The 21841-nt window shown below is 36.4% G+C and overlaps 2 protein-coding genes across 4 annotated transcripts in view; one reads left to right on the forward strand and one right to left on the reverse strand.

The window, feature by feature from the left end:
- The window catches only part of f (forked), a 231506-nt gene that overhangs the window by 187413 nt on the left and 22252 nt on the right, over positions 1-21841 (reverse strand). The window lies entirely within an intron of this gene.
- On the forward strand, positions 3463-7361 carry LOC137247510 (3'-5' RNA helicase YTHDC2). 2 transcript variants are annotated; one of them, XM_067778480.1, is made up of 5 exons: positions 3463-3570; positions 3637-4204; positions 4267-4474; positions 4553-5128; positions 5201-7361. In XM_067778480.1, exons 2-5 carry the CDS (start codon positions 3668-3670, stop codon positions 7165-7167), a joined length of 3288 nt encoding a protein of 1095 aa, XP_067634581.1. In that variant the 5' UTR covers positions 3463-3570; positions 3637-3667; the 3' UTR covers positions 7168-7361. The 2 variants fall into 2 exon arrangements, with proteins under 2 accessions (XP_067634581.1, XP_067634580.1); XM_067778479.1 differs by having other exon boundaries at positions 3512-4204.

Here is a 21841-nt window from a genome sequence, read left to right on the forward strand (position 1 = left end):
CAACTTTCGAGTTTAGGTCAGTTTTGGTTATTTCTATATTTTGCTTTTTATTCGGCTTGACAATTAGGGGATGATTCTTTCTAATGTCTGGTAACACTTCTTTTTTTTGTCCATCATTTTTTGTTATCGCTGCGTATGACACTTTGGCTTCAACACTATTAACATTTTTCTTTATTTCATTGCACATTTTTTTATTCTCTTTACTTATTTCTTCAATCATTTTCTTATGGTCATCCTTGTTTGTTTTCAACTCATCACAGACCTGCTCGCTGCTTCGCTTGAAGCCTTCAGCAATTTCCCGTATTTTGTTTACTTCTACAACACTCTTTTCGCATGATTCTTGCGCTTTTTGCATTGCCTTAATTCTGTCGCTAAATGCAACTTCCACTGCTTTTAAAACTTGCTTTATTTCTCTTTCATGTTTCTTGAGAGCATTATCAAATTCATTCCTGTACTCAGATAGTTGTTTGCCATTTTTGCTCACTACCATCTGCATGTCTTTTAGAATGTCATCTACGTTATGCACATACTGCACACAATCATTACACATAAATCTAAGCATTTCACATTCGTCTAATTTATTAACACTGTATTGGTCTATGCCAGAGCATTTTGGTGCTAAATGATAATATCTCCCACATACCCCTTCGCAACGAATTTTTGACACTTCTCCACGTATTGTACTTTTGCACTTGTCGCATTTACTCTCCATTTTTTATACAGAATGAATATATGTATATATATGTATCAAACTTTGTAAGTGTATGCGTTTTGCTTTCTTTATTTAGAGTCACTTTCTCGCAAATATATTAAATTTAAAAAATCAAACTTTATTTGGTATAATATTCTTGAAACCAACTTCTGCTTCCGCTTTTTGAGCCTCTGTCTCACACATTATTTATTCTTAAAAAGTATTTGAATATAGTTTTACCATTTTAAAATGTAAAATTCAAGGAGCAGAAATAAACACAACCGTACCGTTTTACCGTTTCATCCTACATATACAAAAATTAAATTTGAGTTTCGCTTTTGCGTTCATTGTGGCAGGAATACTTCAACGTGCGCTCTACTACCTATATGTCACTACTTTGTTTTCGTGTATTTTTTCTTGTATTTTATCTTCAATTTTTTGTCGCACTCCCTCCTAATACGGCTTCAGTACTGGGGCCCTATTCAGTAAAGGCTTGAAAGCGGTGCCGATATATAGCGGCCGTTTCATAGCGGTAGAGTATGTTGTCAAATATCTTGCAAAGTAAAAGTAATTATGTCTAAACTAAGAAGACGGTGAAGTTCTTCGTAACGTAATAAAGCGGCAGGGCATAAAATATTACGGCCGTCATGACGGTAGAAACTCGTCCATCACCGTTTTTTGCCACCGCTATTGTCAAAGCGGTGAACATTTTGTCAAATATTTATAAAATACCAATATTTTTGAATTTAAATTTTGTTGAACATGTTTTATTTTTGTATGTGCAGTTAACAAAATATGACGAAAAACTAAAAAAAAGGGAAAATGTAAAATAAAATTTTGTGGATCGTCTGCCGTAAGTGTTCATAGTTTCCAACAAAGCGTCTGTGAAAACGGTGAGTATACCGAGCGTTCTTTAGCGGTCGTAATAAAGCGGCACCGCTTTCCAAGGAAACCAAGCCTTAACTTTGAGTTTTAAAATTTACACTTTTTCTTCATATATTTTGTATGAAAGAAAAATGTACGTGTAAGTGTGTAAACTATATCTCAAAAAACTAACGAAATACAAGGAAAATACAATCTAGTTCATTAAAAACAAAGGAGCCAGTTTGTATTTCGATAGGTTATTTTTTCCTTTATTCATTGGATATACGTATACAATAATACATATGCATTCTCAAAAAAAATTAAATTTTTTTTGTGAGAATTTAGCTCAAATAATTAACAATTTCTACGCATTCAAGCACGGCAAATTACCAACATACCTCAGCGAAAAGCTTTAAAAAGAGTTTATTGGAGCATTGTAAAACCCTTCCAATAAGATAAAGTGTTTTTTCTTTTATTTTTTACATGACATACCGATACTGGAGCGCGAAAAGGGAATGGTAATACTGGTAGTAGCAAAATACAATGCACCCGGCCCTATGGAAAAGAAAATCAGTCGCCACCTGTAACTCCAGACAGTTCCAACAACAAATTTCACTCGAATTCGGTATTTTCAGCCTATATTTACTGTTGCTGATCGGGATCACTCGCATTCCGACAGCATTAATATAACAATCAAATTATATGATGTGTAACCAAAATAAGGTCCAACAAAAGTTGGAGCAGGGGGGATTGGAAACACGTCCTTTTCAACCTCCCAATATATTTTGAGATGTGCTGATCGGAATCTTCATGCGTTCCGACAGTGTCTTTACTAAACAAAGTTGAGGGGTGATTGGGTACACTTCAATTTCCAACATCCAAAGACATGTTTAGCTGTGTTGATCGGAGACCAATACATTCCGACAGCTTAAAATACAAATATAATTGAAAAATATAAGTTCCAAATTTTGTTGCCTTAAGCTGGGAGCCCTGGTGGATTGGAAACGCGTCCTTTCCAACCTTCCTTAAATGACTGGCTCCCAGACTCGTCCGTTTGTTACGCCAGTAAATATGCTGATCGGAATCACATGGCATTCCAACAGGATATTCAATAGAAATAAATGATATAATAATGAATTGTACTTAGTAGTTTAAGTTTTAGGCCTAAACAGCCGTAATAATAAAAAATAAATAAATGTAAGGCGCGATAACCTCCGAAGAGATCTAAGGCCGAGCCGTAATAATAAATAAATTAAAATTAAATTAAAATTAAAATATATATAATATACTAGCAGACCCGTCAGACGTTGTTCTGCTCTAAATTTGGTCTATCTCCATACACTTAAATAAGCTTTTTCCGTCTAAATCTGCCCCCTCCCCCCTCCTCACTTTATCTTAATCCTTCTTCACCCCTCCCTCCGTATTTTCGCTTCATCTATCTCTATTTTCGTCTCACTCTATCTCTTTCTCAGTCTCCTTCTCTCTTTTCTCTTCTCTAAAGTTTTTCCCATTCTTCTTCATCCCTTATTGCAAGGCAAATCGTATAGGACGTATGTAAACAGTTATGTGGGTATTATTAGTTCATGTCTTTATTTCGGCTTCGCATGCACATTTATTTTTAGCTTGGAATCCAAGTGTGTAGTGTCATATATGCTTATCAAAAAGGCGCAATTATCGAATATGTTTTCACGTTCAAGCTAAGGCCAACTAAGCTGTACTACACTGCGCTGCAAAATATTCTTTGCATGTATTTTTACGAAGCAGTTCACACCTAGCGGCAGCAGCACTGTGCGACGGGGCCATTCAGATCAAATAAGCAATAAAGTGAATCGCAGTGTAGTGCAGCTCAATGTGGCCTTAGCCTAAGTCTGCCGTGATTGTCGAATTGGCGAAGCAATTACAAACCGACGGGGCCATGTGGACATCACATAAGACATTACTATGGTGTTTATACAATTTCTGGGAATGGTGAAATATAGAAAATTTTACAAATATAACACAAGCTGAGTAAATATGTCCGTATAATTTTGCAAATCCTGCCAAAGCAGATTAAATTTGATAACATTTATTCATATTATTAGTTTGATTTGTCGTGTGAAAACAAAATAGAATATGCTGAAAACGAAAAATTGTGCGAAAGGGAAGAAAAATAATGAGGCTGATATGTCTCAGGATGAGCGTTTGCAACTGCAGAGGCGCATTTCAGATTTTATAGCCGGCTCTGAAGCTGAATTAATTATACCAGGATTATCAAACGAACATCGAAAGTATATTCATAAATATATCGCCCGTTTGGGATTAGTATCCCGGAGCCAGGGTCCGAAGAATAACCGTGTACTGCACATAACACATCGCAAGCGCATAACAACCTTAGGAGATATCCGTAAGCTGGAACTATCGGCGGCCAGTCGATCCTACTTGAAGAAAGCTATGTCATTGTATGATACAGATCGTATGCAGCAACAACAAATAACCCGACAACAACATAGGAAAAATCGTATTCGCAGCGAATCATTGTTAATTGGTTTGGGACTGCGGCTCGTTCCGCCTCGCTCGAATCGTATAAGTTCTGAACTCTACCGTGACAAACAGGAGCTCCCGATCTATCAGTACCAAGAAGAAATACAGAATAAGCTTGTTCATTATTCAGTAAAAATAAATTTTTGATTTGCTTTATATTGTTCCACTAATCATTTAATTTAAATTTATAGATCTTTATAATAAGCGGTGAGACCGGTTCAGGTAAAACCACGCAGGTACCACAATATATATTAAATGATAGCATGCGCAAAAATCGTCCCTGTCGTATTGTGGTCACACAGCCGCGGCGAGTAGCTGCGGTTTCTGTAGCTCATAGAGTGGCTGAAGAACGTGGAGAGCAAATTGGCGATACTGTCGGATACCAAATTCGTTTGGAAAGTATGTTATATTATACATAACAATATACATACAGCCAGTTTTTAATAATTTAAACATTAATATTTAAAATTCGTACAGGCTGTGTCCAAAAAACTACAAATTTAATTTACACAACAAGTGGTTGCCTCTTACGTTCTATTATGGCAGACACAAACGACTTTTTCCGTAAGATATCTCATTTAATAATAGATGAAATTCATGAAAGAGATAAGTACACAGACTTCACCCTTATAACTATCAAGGAACAGCTAAAAAGAAACAAAGATCTTAGAGTAATTTTAATGTCTGCAACAATGGATATAAATTTGCTTTCAAAATACTTTGACGACTGTCCGGTAGTAAATGTTCCTGGACAGGCATTCAATGTCAAAATTTTCCATCTTGAAGATATACTTTACCGCACTGGTTACAGAACAGCATTAATGGAGAAATATTTACGTTCAATGAACGATACAAATTCCTATGAAAAACTTGTCACCAAATTGCCAGCCAATGTAACTGATGTGTACTTACAACAGGCTTTGGACGCAATTTTAGATCAATGCTCTCTTGAAAATCTGAGGTGCGGAGAGGAGTTGCTTGCATTATTTGATCAAATTCAGTACTTCATTGAAAGCGAAGGTATGCCTGTAGATGCTGCACATTCAAAAACAGGTAAATATTTACATTATTCATAATCAAAAACATTTTTTAAATACGTGAAAAACATACGTAATTATTTACTAGGAATAACTCCATTGATGGCAGCATGCAAGTGCAACTCTATAAAATATGTAGAATTATTTATGTTTCATCGAGCTAATGTACATTTACGAGATATGCAAGGATTCACTGCTCTTGATTATGCAAAAATGCATTCAGACGAAATTTGTACACGAATACTTCAAAGCTCTGATATAATTTGTAATGAGCAGTTACAATTAAAACAAGAACTGGATGAAAAACAACGTATTTTATCTGCCTACCAACAACAATTTAATGACGAAAGCGATGTAGACCATGATCTGATTTTGTCACTACTAGAAGGACTGTACCGCAGTCCGCATCCTGGTGCTATAATGGTTTTCCTTCCGGGCTACAATGATATTATCCAACAAAGAGATCTCATTCAAAGTACTTTACCCGTTAATACATATCGAATATGCATCCTTCATGGCCAAATGGATTCTCAAGACCAGTGCGAAGCATTACAAATACATACAGTTCGAAAAATAATACTATCCACAAATATTGGGCAAACATCAATTACAATACCTGACTTGGCTTACATTATTGATTCAGGAAAAGTTAAGCTTAAAACTCACGACTCTATTACAGAATCATCACAGTTACAATCGGTGTGGATATCAAAGGCCGATGCAAATCAACGATCTGGCCGTGCTGGTCGAACACAGAATGGCGTTTGCTACCGATTATATTCCACAATAACATATGAATATATGCCACAATTTAGCATTCCCGAATTTATGCGTATACCATTAACAGAAATATGCTTATACGCCAAAACTCTGGATAGTCAAAGTGAAGTTGAAACTTACCTATCGCGTGCTTTAAACCCTCCTTCAAATTTAAGTGTACAAAATGCTATAAGGAAGTTACAAATGTTAGAAGTATTTAACGATGATGAAAGTGTTACTGAGCTAGGCCGACACTTGGTAGAAATTCCATTAGATGTACAACTGGGCAAATGTCTTTTATATGGCATATTTTTTAAATGCTTTGATTCCGTATTGACTATTGTTGCCTATCATTCAGTGAAAGACCCTTTTATTTTGCCCACAGATCGTGCAACCCAAGGCCATGCTTCCTTCCAACGTAAATCATTTTCAGGGAATACATTTAGCGATCAACTTGGAATACTTTCATTATATAAATCTTATTGCTCAGTTCGAAACAATAGAAAGCGTGTTCGTGAATTCTGTAATAAATACTTTTTATCACAATCGGCTATGGAAATGTTTTGCGCAACTCGGCGTCAAATATCTGACCTTGCTAGCCAAAAGTTTCGTATCACACAGCAATCATCTCTATTCAATGATGATTTGAATATTGTACGTTATTGTTTGGCTGCTGGCTTTTATCCGAATGTGGCAGTAATTGATCGTAGACAGGGCACACTTATATCTGGGGCAGAAAAGCAACTAATATTACAACGAACTTCATCTTTAAATCCACCGGGAATGAAAAACTTGAAAGATTTTATCAATGAAATCCCTTATGACTGGATAGTATTTTTTGAAAAGTCACGAGTAGCAAATAAATGTTCAATAAACATGAACACAATAGTTCAATCTGCTGTGATTGTTATTCAATGTGGTCGACATTGTGTTGTGGATGAAGAGAGTCTGGATGAGTCTGAAAGCTCTGATGATGATGTACCTATTTCTGATTCCGAAAATGTTGATTCAGAAGAAAAATTAAATGACGAAAACCATCAACTAATGAAAAAGGTAGAGGCGATGTCGTTGAAGCAAAATACCGACATAAACTGCCGGAAAACGATCATGTCGTTAGATAATTGGATTAAATTTGAATTGCCAGCCAACGATGCCAGTTTGCTTTTGCAGTTACGAAATCTTATAAAATCACAATTCGAAATATTTTTACAAAGTGGAAATTCGGTGCAAACCTCGACGTCAGTTTATCATGTTCAAAAACTTCTCTATAGCTTGGAAAATATTTTCCCATCATAAACAGGATATGAGACAAATTTTAGTTGGCAATTTATACAAACATAAGGGTACTCTTAATTTATGCAATTTTTGAAAAATTAGCGGCTGGAAACACAATTGTAACAAACGGGTGATTTTATTAGTTATATTTTATTATCTATTTCTATCTATCAAGAACCCAAAGTTTAAGTATACCTAAAGGCTTAGAGCTCCTGCGCAGTGGCATATTTTTTATTTGCCTTTTTATCATCAGTCACCGATGTTTTGATCAATATACGAAAAGAAAGCATATCGTCAGCCTAATTCGCAAAGGCCCTAAGCAATAATTTTTACCGAACTGCATTTTTCATAGATTTTGGCAGGGTAAGAAATTTGAATGTATTAAAACTAGAGTTGTAAATACCCGGATATCGAGTAGAATCCGACCGACGCCGGTTCTTTTGCAGAGGCCGATGCTTATCACCCGATTAATCGGTTTATATAGCCGATCCCATAAAAAAATTAAGAGAAAATTTAGTAATTGATGACCACAGTTTATTTGTGTATCTATCTACTGAACACAGTCCAGATAGGTAAAATAAACAAAGGTAAAAATAACATTTTGTTTTAAAAAAACCAAGTAAAATACAGATTTACACCATAGTAAATTGCACAAAACAAAGAATTTCATTTTACTTTTCACTCAAATATTCATAAAGTGAAATACCCGAAACCTTTGCTATGTACTTATTTTGATCATGATACAAAAAGTGGAGATAGTTCCATTTAGTGTGACGTTAGCCACTTAACTTTTACGGGGACAATGACAATTTCACAAAAAACAAGCTACCAGATTGAAAAATGTTACGAATTTTTTAATTTTGATAGGTTTCGTAATAACGGATACGACTTAATTACTTTCATAGTTATTTTAAATAAAAAAGAAAAAAAAAAAATGAGCCGCATGTGTTCATAATAATTCCTCATTTTAATCAGATGTTGTTGGGTTCTTTCATGTACATTGTTGTTGTGATAAAATTACTTTTTTGTGATAAAAATTACTAAATAAATTCAGTTTCGCTCCTGAAGAAGCCAAGGTGCTTAGCGAAACGTTGAGCCGAAATAGTGGAGTTTAATTTAGCTTTGCACTAAGCAAATAATGGTCAAAAAGCCTATTTATACTGCTGATGAGCCGCATGCGTTGGAAATATTTTAATACGAAACATCAGTCTAGAAAAGAAGGTTTTTAATAAGTTTTTCGAGCTCCCGAAAATTGGTTTGGTGGAAGCAACATGGTTTGAAGTGCAAAGCAAGTGAATGTAGCCTTCTTAAGTGTCCGTACGTTTGTCCAGAACATGTTGACAAAACATACACATTTGTCAACTGATTGCCCAAGGAGGTCCTTATAAGGCGACACCGCAATTTCTAAAGAGTTTAGCATACTTGAACGCAATTTTTATGAAATTGAATGGTGATAAATTTGCTACAAGTCCACATTTTTTCTTTATTGTATACTTCAAGCGTATCGCTTGAGGAGGGAATTGTTAAACCATTTTGTCGGGAGAACATCTGCCCAGTAGCTCTGCAGGAAAGCCAATAATTATGAGAGTTGATTTTGGGCAAGCCCCGCCTAAGCACATTCTGTGCCCTTTTAGCATTGACATGGATATAGCGTCCCACAAACGTAACAAATTAAACACCTACCAGACTTTGGAGGTACTCTTTTTCTCAACATACAAAAAAAAAAAATGTAAGGCGCGATAACCTCCGAAGAGATCTAAGGCCGAGCTTCTCTTCCAATTTGCGTCGTGCTCCTCTTGATTTTTCCCTACAAATTGGCCGGAAGGGACCTACATATTTTATGCCGACTCCGAACGGCATCTGCAAGGCAGATGAGTTTTGACTGAGAGCTTTTCATGGCACAAATACACTCGGAGCGCTTTCCAAACACTGCCGGACGGCGACCCCGCTTAGAAAAAATGTCTTTTAATTGAAAAACCTTATTTCTAAAACTTTGATGTTGCTTTGCCCGGGGTTCGAACCCAGGGCATACGGTGTGGTAGGTGGAGCACGCTACCATCACACCACGGTAGCCGCCGAGTCACTGCCTTGAGAAATATCCACTGTAGAGGCATGATAATAGGGCCATGCTAGAACAACAGGATTTTTCGTCTATTTTTTTTCTGTCTAGGGGTCAATCTGCACTAAAGATATGAGCCATTAACCAATGTATGAGTCATTATCCACTACTTTTCAATAAAATTGCATATTTTACTGTATTCTGAATAAACATGTATGCACATAAATCGTGCTAAAGGATATTATTATTGTCTCAGATGACCATTGCGTTTTCATCCTGAAGGAAATTTCCATCCCGAAAAACCACAATTTCGCCTTAAACAGTACGGTATGGCAACGCTTCTAGGAAAACAACAACCATTATGAAACTTCAAAAACTCAAATACGTCAAAAAATTTTGAGTGGAACTACCTTCTTTTTTATACCATGATTTTGATAATTACAGACACATAAATGTTCATACATATGTACACATATCATAAATTTTGTGAATTTTCCATAAATCCATTAAAAACGAATAAAAATAGATACATATACTAATAGATGTTTGTAGAATAATACATAGAACTTATAATCGAAATTAAATTAATTGCAATGCTAAAAAGAAGCTTATTGCCGTTTTCTTCGATTTAATGTGTACGCCTATCGCTATACATCAACACGCCAACCAAATAAAAACGCACTGCGGTTTTTCAACGCACCCACTTAAACGGCTTTTTTTACCCAACCGAAATAAGCATGCGTTGCGACCAGTGCATGGACTTTACCACTTTATTGGTAGATCTACCAACTTTTTTGTCCATTATAATTTTCAACTACTTCTACCACCAAAGCCCAAAAATCTACCAACATTTCAAAATATTCGCATTGAAAGCAAATACTGCGATCATTAGGCAAACGTATTTAATTGCCGAGCAAACTCAAATAACATTAAGAGGTGACACTAACCAAACTTACCAATTTTGAAGAATTTGTGCACAAATTCAAACAAGAAATAAATTTGTTTATATAATAAATGTAGTAAATGAGCACGCAAATATTTTCCTGCGCTATTTTCATCAGTTTTTTGTGAATAATTTTGAACGAAAATAAAAAAAGTTTTCAGTAAACGATAACATGCCGAAGTCGGTTATTTTGTGGCAGTATTTTTGGTACATTGGAAAGTTGTTGTTGTTATTATACGTTTCGGTAAATTTTCGTCAGTATTTCAAGCCCGAAATACTGGATAAAAGCAAGTATCATATAGGCATAAGCTATGTATATACAAATTTACATGTATTTTTTGTTTTGTTTACATGTTTTTTAAACGTGTTATTTCCTTGAATTGTTTTGTACAAATATAAACTGTAGCTATTGTTTTCTCCAAAAAATAAAATCTACAACCTTCTACCACTATTTTAATTTTTCGTCTACCAACATTCTCTTTTTAAAAGTCCGTGCACTGGTTGCGACAATGTAAAACAAACCAAAATGTCACACAGAACAAAAATTGGATGGAGTTAGCTTTTTACGCAGTAATTTCAATTTCGGTTGCTCTCATACAAGTTGTATGTGCATGAGACATTTTTGACAGAAAATTACTTGCGTGCGTTTATATTAGGTTGGCCTGTAAGGCTTTACTCTGTAACTCAATTCGGAAGTTTTGAAATTAAAAGCATTTGTTTTTTTAATCCGAAAGAAATTTCTTTCGAGTCGAGTTTCATAATAGGGAACCTGGCATTGTGCACTGATGAAGTACATATGACAAAAAAATTTAAAGAATCAGCCAAAAAAAGGCCGGTGCCGATTAATCGGTCGGACTCTAGTATCGAGCAGTAACTCGACACCATTTCGAAACTCGTTCGTTGTTCACCAGCCCTAATGTTCATTTAAAAATTTCGAGCTGTTGAGCAATTCGAGATGTCGAGTAAAAATGCGTTTTAACTACTTACTTTAAAAATGGATTTCGAAAATGTGCGCTTATTAGAACCAATAAGATTGGATTTAGGCCACTTTTAAAAAGCCATATGTAATGAATGTGAAATTAAAATAGTTTTTGGTTCTCCCGTAAAATTTTAAATATCGTTATCTTAATGTGAAAATGTGCTAATTCACTATTTACGAATTTTAGAGGAGACGAAAAAAACTGAATAATTTTTGAAATAACCTTTTTTTCAAAACTGTGAATGAGGATACCTTAGTTGCAATACTTTTGAGTGTAGAAGCTTTGAAAAAGCTAAATAAAAATCATGTATGCTGACCCAGCAGCTATTTTATGACTTAGCACAATTTCCGCACTCAAAACAAATTTTTTCTCCTGATTTAGCACTTTTTACTCAATATGTTTCCCCATCACTCCTCCCCGTTAATGACTAATATATAACACTAACACTATATATTTCACAAAAAATACTATTTATTTGTCAAACTATTTCTAACGGTTCCGATCTGGACTCTTTTGCCGGATGGTGCGCAGGCAATAATTTATTTTTAAATTCAAACTAATGCTGTGTTGTGTCTTATTCCATAAAAACAACTGACACATACTTTATCTACAAACTAAATGCCAAATCTCTTAATCGTTGTCAAGAGAGTAAAGACTTGGGTGTAATTTTTGACTCCGAACTTTCTTTTTCTAGTCACATTGACTTCATTGTGTCAAAATTTGTTGCAATGATTGGGTTCAGTAGACGTACATAACACCAGTGACTGTAAGGACCCTATGACGTTGAAGGCACTTTATATATTGTCATCACTACATAGCTGCCATCACTATTGCTAGCTACTTTATTTTCTATTCTTCTTTGTTCACTTTGTTTCTATTTGTTCCATGGTTCAACTATATACAGGTTGGCTCATCTGTAAAGCAACAAAATATGTCTGTTCAAATTGTCAAAATCTGTGTATTGGTGTTGGTGCGAATGGTATGGAATGGAAACATAAAACTTAGCAGTTTTTGTATGTGTAAGTAAAATGTTGCCAATGTGTTGGTTTCATTTTGAGTTTGCCATCTCCTTTTCACAATCCCTTCGACCATGCAATGACATAAATCAAATCAGCTGATGAGATGAGCCAACCTGTACATAATTGACCCATGATTTGTTCATCTCTCTAATTTGACTCTCTCTAAAAATGTATGTATCCATAATTCATTTTAAAAAAGCAAGGATTGAATAATTTTCTGTAAACGTATATAATTTAATTGAATTCGAGAACTTGAAGAATAAATATTTATATTTCATATTAATTAAAATCTGTCTTGGTGCGACAGATTATCAGAAGTGGTCATGAACCTAAACGATTTTACAGTTTTGCAGCTTAAAGAAGTGCTGCAAAAGCTAGAGCAGAAAACAAGCGGAAGTAAATAAGAATTAATTGGCAGGCTGGAGGAGTTGGACCAGGAGCTGGTTAACGGAGCTCTCGAGACGATTATAGCAGAACGAGCTGCATCAATGAAGTTCAACCAAGGTCAAGAGAGGAGTGATGCATCAACGACGAACGATTTAGGGGTAAGGAAACAGTTGGAGGCACAGATAAGTGGCTTATGCAGTGCTGTGGACATGTTGACCACCCAAGTGCAAAAACTTCGTTCATCGATGTCGAACACTATAGAGACCACGGCATGTACGTATAGCAATGATAGCCGCACACTATTTATGCACACAAGCATGCCAGTCAAACTTAGCATTTACTGTACAATCAAATAGGTTACATACGCTGCCGATAACATACACACCAGCAACGTTAACGTTCGCAGCGATGCCTGCTTTTAATAATATGGACATTACGTCACAGCCGTATACAATGCAGATATATGCGCCACCGTCGACTCAGCCGCAGCCAGCATCATGTGTATCAACACCGAGGATGCCGATTAACATACACCAATACGCAACTCAAATGAACACCATGCCATCAGGACAGGGAAATGCACAGCGACTACAAAGAGAAACCTTTGTACAGCAGCCAAACGAATTAACAGCAGATATTCATTATCCAACTTTATTGCAACAGGGCACATGCATAAGACCGTGATATACGCCGAGCGAAGTAGCAGCGATATTACCAGAGTTCGATCCATGTCACAATGTATACTCATCAATGCAGTTTGTTGAAAGAATTGAGCAATTAAGAAGTTTGTATCGTTGGGAAGACACTCTGTTAACTTTTGCAGCTCTCAGTAAACTTAAGGGGGTTGCAAAGCGATGGGCAGATGGGCAGCCAGTATTTCGCAATTGGAGCGAATTCGTAAGTCAATTTTTAACAGATTTTCCTTATATTCGAAATTCAGCTGACACTCATATTCGGCTAAGGAGTACAAAAATTGGAAAAAGGGAGTGTTGTGGAGTTTTACTACAAAATGTTACCGATAGGAAGAAAAGAAGGCATCGATGAATCTGCGATAATACATACATACTAAATGGATTAGATGATGAAGGCCTCCGCAAAACACTGAGCGCAATGCAATTCTCGAAATATGCCGATTTACTGCAATCGATTTCCAACATATCAACGAATACAAATCAAAACAAATACAGTGAATTAGTGAAAAGGGCAGATAAACCGTTCTCATTAAATAATTCGGAAGAAATTAACAAAAGGGCAGCGGCCCCATTCGCTTGAATTGCAGAGAAAGAGGGCATATTTCGAGAAATTGCAGTAAGCCGCAAAATAAGCGTGATGGTAAAAAAAAGTGAGCGCATTAATCAGGTAATAGAAGAATATGAGGGTGATGAATCAAGTGCACAAGGAGCTGTGCAAAGATATCGTCTTAGTAGGAAATAACGAAGTAAAATGCAAGGCACTTATTGATTCAGGCAGTTGCAAATCATTACTAAAACAATCTATTGCAATACAGTGCGGGGTGGATTTGGTGAATGTAAAGAAAAATTGATCGGATTTGCAGGTGGCGAAACTTCGTGTTGTGAGAACTTAATAATAAAAATTAAAATGGATGATGTCACGAGATCGGTTGAAATGCTAGTTGTGAATGATTCACTAATGGCATATGATGCCATTGTGGGAATCGATGTATTGTCAAAGGGTAAAGTGATTATAGAGGGTGGTTGTTGCAGTATTATGACGATCGGGAAGGATGTTTTAGACATCGGCGATTCGTTACAGGCAGGTATGGAGGGCAATCTTGTCAAATTGGTAAATGCGTATTCGGATTGTTTTGGAGAAAGGCTTCCGGAGTTGGGCAAGTCTAAGTGTTTTAAAATGGAAATGAAGGTTACCTGGACAAAGCCAATTTTCAAGAAGCCGTATAACATCCCTATCCCGAAGCAAAATATTGTAGAGGCAATAGTTAGGGAATTATTGGTATTAGGTACAATTCGTAGGTCAAACTCACTTTACGCATCGCCAATCGTTTTGGTGCGCAAGCAAAATGGAGAGGAGCGGTTGTGTGTAGACTACCGTGAGTTAAATGCGGTCACAGAGAAGCAACCATGGTTGTTGCCCACTGTGGAAGGGGTGCTGGCTACACTCTCGGGAAAGAAGTTTTTCACAACCCTTGACCTTATGTCAGGGTACTATCAAATAGAGTTAGAAGAGAAAGCCAAACCATTCACGGCATTTGTCACCCATAATGGATGCCATTCGGGTTACGTAATGCGCCATGTACTTTCCAGAGGATGATGAGCCAACTTGTTGCTCCTTTAGGCAAGAGCATGGTGAGCTATGTAGACGGGGTAATAATAGCAACGCATACTGGAGAAGAGAATATTGTATTTGGAGCAGTTTTTGAAAATTATTCGAGGTGAGGGATTAACGTTGAGACTTCTAAAGTGTGCTTTCATGAGAAGAGGGGTAACGTTTTTAGGCCATGAGGTCAATGCAGATGGAATTAAGCCGGGGGGTCGGAAGTTATTGGCAATAAATAAGTATCCAAAGCCGGGTAGTCAGTTGGAAATAAGACGTTTCTTAGGTTTAACCGGATTTTTTCGGAAATTTGTGCCTGGTTACGTATTTATCGCTAAACCCCTTACACAGCTCACGAAGAAGGGCGCAGAATTTTCGTGGGGACCCGAGTGTCAACTGGCTTTTAGTACCCTTATAAAAGCAATTACGAAGGAGCCAGTGCTCGCCATTTATGACGTCAACAAAAGACATGAATCACACACTGACGCATCGAGTGTTGTCCTAGCAGCTATACTTCTGCAAGAAGGGGATCATAATGGGTTAAAACCAATTGCATATTTTAGTCGTGCATGCAGTACGCAGGAAAATAATTATCATGCGCATGAATTAGAGGTTTTGGCTGTAGTTGAGGCATGTGAGCGATTCAAAATGTTCCTTCTGGGTAAGTCATTCATCATTGTCACTGACTGCCACTCAATGACGACCGCGAAAATGGGCAAATCGATGGCACCAAGAATTGCACGTTGGCTGTTAAAGCTTCAGGAATATGACCATGTTCTCATGCATCGCGCAGGTGTATCCATGGGTCATGTCGACGCTATGAATCGGTCACCAGTCGAAGATACACAGAAGATAGAGGACGTTACAGGCAAGGGGTTTTCATTGTCAATAGCCGACTGGGTGTCAACGATGTAGAGGAAAGATGGTAAGCTTTACCAAATAGTCAAGATCTTGCAAGGAACAGAGTTCAGATCAACGCAATAAAATCAACGCAGAATATGTTTTAAAAGATCATCGGCTGTTTCGGTATTGTAAAGTTGTGTCATGACGATATAGGTAACCCAGGGGTAGACGGGACTGTGAAAAGAGAGCTACAACATTTCTGGTTCCCACGGTTGCGGAATTTCGTTAAGGGTTTCATAAGTTCGTGCATTGAGTGCTGCTTCCACAATGAACCATCAAGAAAGCAATGCGAGTTGTATGGGATGGAGTTCCTCCATTACCGTTCCATACCCTGCACATGGATCATCTCGGTCCTTTCATCAAGAGTCGACATGGGTATGAGTACGTTGTCGTGGTCGTTGATGCCCTCACGAGATATTCCGTCATTAGACCAACAATATCAACTAAAACTAAGCCTGTAGTTGATGCCTTAAATCATTTAACTCTGTATTTCGGGTTACCACAACAGATCGTCACAGACCGGGGAACTGCATTCACGTCGTTCTGTGAATCTCATTGTATACAACATATCAAGGTGGCGGTACGGACTCCCCGTTCAAATGGGTTGGCGGAGCGTATAAATCAAGCTGTTTTATCATTTCTAAAGCCGTCAACGGATGATCCCCGTGACTGGGATACGCATATTTGAAGGCTCCAGTGGACTTTGAACACAAAAATAAATGCGACAACCAAGTTAAACTATATAGGTATAAGGTATAAACTATTGGCCGCTTTGCACAATGATAAAGAGGAATTGCGCATGAATGGTAGACGAAGTGAAGCTATTAAAAATATCGAAGTAGCCCGATGGGCATGGAAGATTAGATTCGACGCGAAGTATAGTAAACCCCTTCCTTACAAGGAAGGAGATCTGGTCCTACTTGAAGCACCACCACCAAGCACGGGTGAGTCAACAAAACTTCAGCCAAAGTTTAAGGGGCCATACTGCGTGAAGAAAGTCTTGAGGAATGACAGATATGTGGTCGAAGATGTGGACGGAAGGCAATGTACTCAGCGGCGTTATAGTACTGTTGCCTCTTCAGACAAAATGAAACCGTGGTGTGCCTTGTTTCCTGAAATCGATGTTACCGGTGATTCTGAAGAAGAGGGCGACACCGAATGAACTCATGTTGAGCTTCTGTCAGGAGAGGCCGAGCTGTCATCACTACATAGCTGCCATCACTATTGCTAGCTACTTTATTTTCTATTTTTCTTTGTTCACTTCATTTCTATTTGTTCATCTCTCTCATTTGACTCTCTCTAAAAATGTATGTATCAATAATTCATTTTAAAAAAGACAAGGATTGAATCATTTTCTGTAAACGTATATAATTTAATTGAATTCGAGAACTTGAAGAATAAAGATTTATATTTCAAATAAATTAAAATCTGTCTTGGTGCGACAATATCCTTGGTCAGAAGTCGTCTTGCATATTGCTCAATAATATGGAATCCTTTCTATGAATCTAACTCCTATAAAATTGAGAAAGTTCAAAAATTTTTTACAAAAATTGCTTTACGTATGCTTCACTGGCCAGACGGCTTCCCATCATATACCAGCAGGCACAAACTGCTTGGCTTTCAGGCTTTGCATGACAGAAGAACTTTTATCTCACTCATGCTTGCCTATAATGTAATAAACTTTAGCAAGAATTGCTCTGATTTATCTAATTTGTTCATTCCAGCTATTCCACTGGGTGATCTTCGGCATAATAGATTATTTATCGAAATAACCTATAAAACGAATTATGCTATGAATTAACCAATAACTACCATACATCTAGCAGATCGGTTCAGTAGTGTTATTAAATTTAATAACAGCTTATATAAGTTTAAGCTTGAATTGTTTTCTATTTTTAACTAGTTTGTAAGAAAGCACGTAGTTATAGCCATGTAAGAATTGAAGTAGATTATGGTCAGCGCAAAGCATTTATCAAACACCAAAGGCATATCTCAATGCGGTGAATCCAATTTCAAGGGGTTGTGTTGCGCAACTCTCTCAAGGGGTTGCCAGCGCAATATATAGCTTCTCCAACCCAATTGTCAACCTCACCTACCCGTGGCGAATCCTGTTTCATTGACAGCCGCGGCTCTGGCGAACCCAAGTTCCTCATGGAACTAGGGGGTGGGGACGGCGGGATTGCCTAGAAGGTTTAATGTGGTCATATAAATTGTTTCCGAGATGGTCGGGCTAGTACCTTAATAGTGCTTTGTTACCGGAACGTACTGGATCTAATAATAATAATAATAATAATAATACAACAACAACAAAGCATGTACTTTTAGACCGAATGAATTAAATAAATAAATAAAATGCGCGCACAAAGAAATGTCTAGTAATTCAGATTGATATTATTGACAGGTTGACTTAGCACATTCTTTTTAACAGCTGACGATTTAGAACATTTACACATCATTGCCCACAGCACGTAAAAATGAAAATATTTTTTTTTTGTGATTGATGTATTTTGAATTCAGTTTTAAAACTGCATTAAAATAAAATTTTTTAAAAAAAGTGACTTAGCACATTTTCACATTAAGCTAACGATATGTTTGTTAGGGCCTTTCTAAATCAAGCTAATACCAATTTCACACAGAAACTTAATCGAATCACAATTTTTTACTGAAATAATTATGAACAATTTTTGTTGTAAATTGTTCATTGTACATTTGCCTTTTCACACAGGGCCACTTGCTCCATTAAGTGAACATCTGTCAGCAGCCCCAAAAAAATATATCGTTTTTAAACGGTTTTTTACAAAAAAAGTTAAAATGGAAAGCAGCCGTTTCCTTCTTAACTATAAATACAATCAAAATAAAATGCACACCCAACCATAGATGTTGCACCTAACCAAATATGTGTCTATATTTGAAAATACCATATTACCTTTTGCTGCAAATGCAGTAAAAATAAATTTGTATAATTTTTTTTAATTATTTTTCGTAAATTATTGATATGATAAATTTTTGATTGTCATTTGCTTCATTGTTTACTATATATCATTGTGGATAAGACAAGTGTGATAACTTCTGCATAGACGTCAAAATTACAAATAGAATGGATCACCTGATTTTCAATTGACTATGGTGGTCTCATTCTGAACCTCTTTCTATCACCCGCTGAAGATAGCCGAACCTATTGCTGCCCTATTGAACATCCTGTCAAAATACTGTCAAAATGTTTACCCAGAATGTTAAAAAAGGTGATGGCAAAGTGAATTCAAATCAAATCGCGTGTAGAATAATGTAAGTCATTTCATTTCGTTTTCAGTTAAGCGATAAAAATTAGGCTATGGCAATATTTAAAAAAATAATAATATATCATGGGTCTAGTGAGTACGGTGAGTACGCGTTTACCCTAGTCAAGTCGGATAAGATATGACACTTGTTTTATCCACAATGATATTTAGTTTGGCACCTTAAGTTCAGGTTCTATAATTCAATTTTAAAATAATTTTAACCCATTTTAAAACAAAATTGTTCAACTTCAGAACGTTTTAAAAAAATGCATTTTCCTTAGTTTTTCCATTTTGTAGTGATATTTAATTGTGATAATGAGTACTGAGGGGGTCATCCCTCGGACTGAAGAACATCATAATAAGAAATCCCCATCCGTACAAATTCGGTTATTTCTTTTGTCAACTTACGCCCGAAGAACGCATTAAGCTACAAATTTTGTCGTCTAATACTAGAAGAAAGTGGACTACCTAGAAAGATGAGTATCAACCTGGCTCAACTTCCACCATATGACGAATACCTAAACTGTAGAACTAATCCACTAACACCAACTTGTGTAGTGTTAGTTTCCTTCATATATGTTAAGTAATGATTAGATAATGCTAATGATTGCTAATTAACCTTCATTTGCGAAATTCTATAATTCAATAAATAATTATAATTAGTTCAACTAATTCCCATTAGATAATTGAAATTTTTATTCTAATGGTAAATCTAATTGCAATTAGTTGCCATTAGCAAAAAAATTGGTTTACCTTCACAATTAGAAATCTAATTGACTTCTGCTAATGCAATTAGATATTCAATTAGCTCGAATTATAATCAATTATTTTGATTTTTTTTCAAAGAATTATTGAAGTGAACGAATAATGATGTAAATAAATATAAATAATTGATTCTAATTCGAGCTAATTTAGATATTCAATGCATTAGCAGAAGTCAATTAGATTTCTAATTGTCAAGGTAACCCAATTTTTTTTTAACTATTTCTAATTGTTTAATGAATTAGAGATTATAAACCAATTGCATCAATTGCTAATTCTAATTGGAATTTAACATGTATGGTTTCCTTAGACTTGATTAGTGGATGTGCACAGGCCCGTCGAGAAGGGGGTGGGGGGATGGGGGATTCCCCCCGGGCCCGGGGTTTCTCAGGGGGCCCGCGATTTAGAGGTACTAAGTCATTTTTGTTTAATTCAGGAGAGTCTTTAGTTGTTCCATGTGCGAATTTTAAGCCGAATTTCAAAAGCAATGAATATTGATAATGATTTTTTGCCTGGGCGTGAGGAGATAAGAAAAACATCAAACAAAAATGTATGTTTACATGAATCCCAAATCGTAAAGTTTTCGTGGTGACACTGATGAAGGTTCATCTTCAAAAAGCCTTTCAACAATACCACCAACTCTGTATCAAAGCCCAGATTATTTAAACGACTTCGATATCGGTACCGTGAATAATGAGTTTTTTCGATCTGAAGAAGTCAAAAAAATAATTCGTCGAGGTAATCAAAAGTTGTCCGGTTATTTTTCCACGTGATTGTCATGACGAGGCATTTCCTACCTCGTTGTTAAACAGAATCTTGCCAAATGGAGAGAAAGTGGAGCGTGACTGGAGTGCCAGTAACAATGCTTTTACTTGCCTACCATATCATCTGTTAAGCACCAATACTTTAAATCGACCTAAAATTTGTTGTGCGGATAATCGAAATTCCATGTATGGAAGAAGCTATACTATAAACTGCTATCACACGAAAATACTCAAGATCACATTAAATGTTATATTCAATGGCGATCTTTACAAAATCTAATTCAAATGGAGGCTACAATTTATACACTTACCAATGAACAGCTAATCACTGAAACTCAAAAGTGGATATAAATTTTATATAGAATTTTGGACACTATATTATTTTTGGGTGAAAGAGGTCTAGCTTTCAAAGGCGAAGGTATATATCTTGGTGAACGAAACGATGTACATTTTTTTGGGCATCTAAGATCTCTCAAGCCATTATGATCCGATACTTAGAGGTCATTTGTATAAAGTTAGGATTTCACAACAGCAGCACAAACGTTTACAAGTTCACTATCTTTCCCCAGACATTCAGAACGAGTTTATAGAAATTTGTGCAAAGCAAGAAAGCCAGGTATTTTGCTATTATCGTTGATGCTATGCCTGATGCTAAAAACGTTGACTACGTTCATTTTCGCTAAATCCGTTTCAATTCGAAAGAAACAAATTGAACAATTCAAGAACGGTTTTTGGCTTTCGTGAATTTTAACCAAAAAAAAAAACTGGTCAGAAAATCGCTGATCTCAACTTGGTTCAAAATGCTGACTACCATTAATAAAAGAAACGTGGTCCTCCAAGCTAGAGACGCCACTACAGATGTTGAGGTCCGACATCTAGATGCCTTATTAGCTGATTTGAAGTTGATCAGGAACCAATGGGAAACAATTTTAAACGAATGCAAAACAGTTGCTATTCCATTGAACATCTCGCCAAAGTTTCCGGACATTCGAAAGAGAAAACCCAAAAGACGTTCTGAAGATAATTTAAATGAGATGATTACGGATGATTCAGAGTCTGATTTTAAAAACAATACATTCCTGGCGATCGTTGATTCGGTAATCACTGGAACTACTGAACGATTTGCAGCTATGAGAAATTTGAGCGAGACGTTTTCCTTTTTGTGGCAATTTGAAGACATGGATGAAACTGCGGTTCGGGCGAGCGCAGCAAAATTTGTCGAAAAATACAAGTCGGACATTTCTCAAAGCCTAGAATGCGAAATAATTCACTTGAAACACATTTACGAAGCAAATTTTGATAAAGGTC

This window comes from Eurosta solidaginis, chromosome 4 (genome assembly GCF_040869045.1).
Source record: "Eurosta solidaginis isolate ZX-2024a chromosome 4, ASM4086904v1, whole genome shotgun sequence".
In the NCBI taxonomy this organism is placed as follows: domain Eukaryota; kingdom Metazoa; phylum Arthropoda; class Insecta; order Diptera; family Tephritidae; genus Eurosta; species Eurosta solidaginis.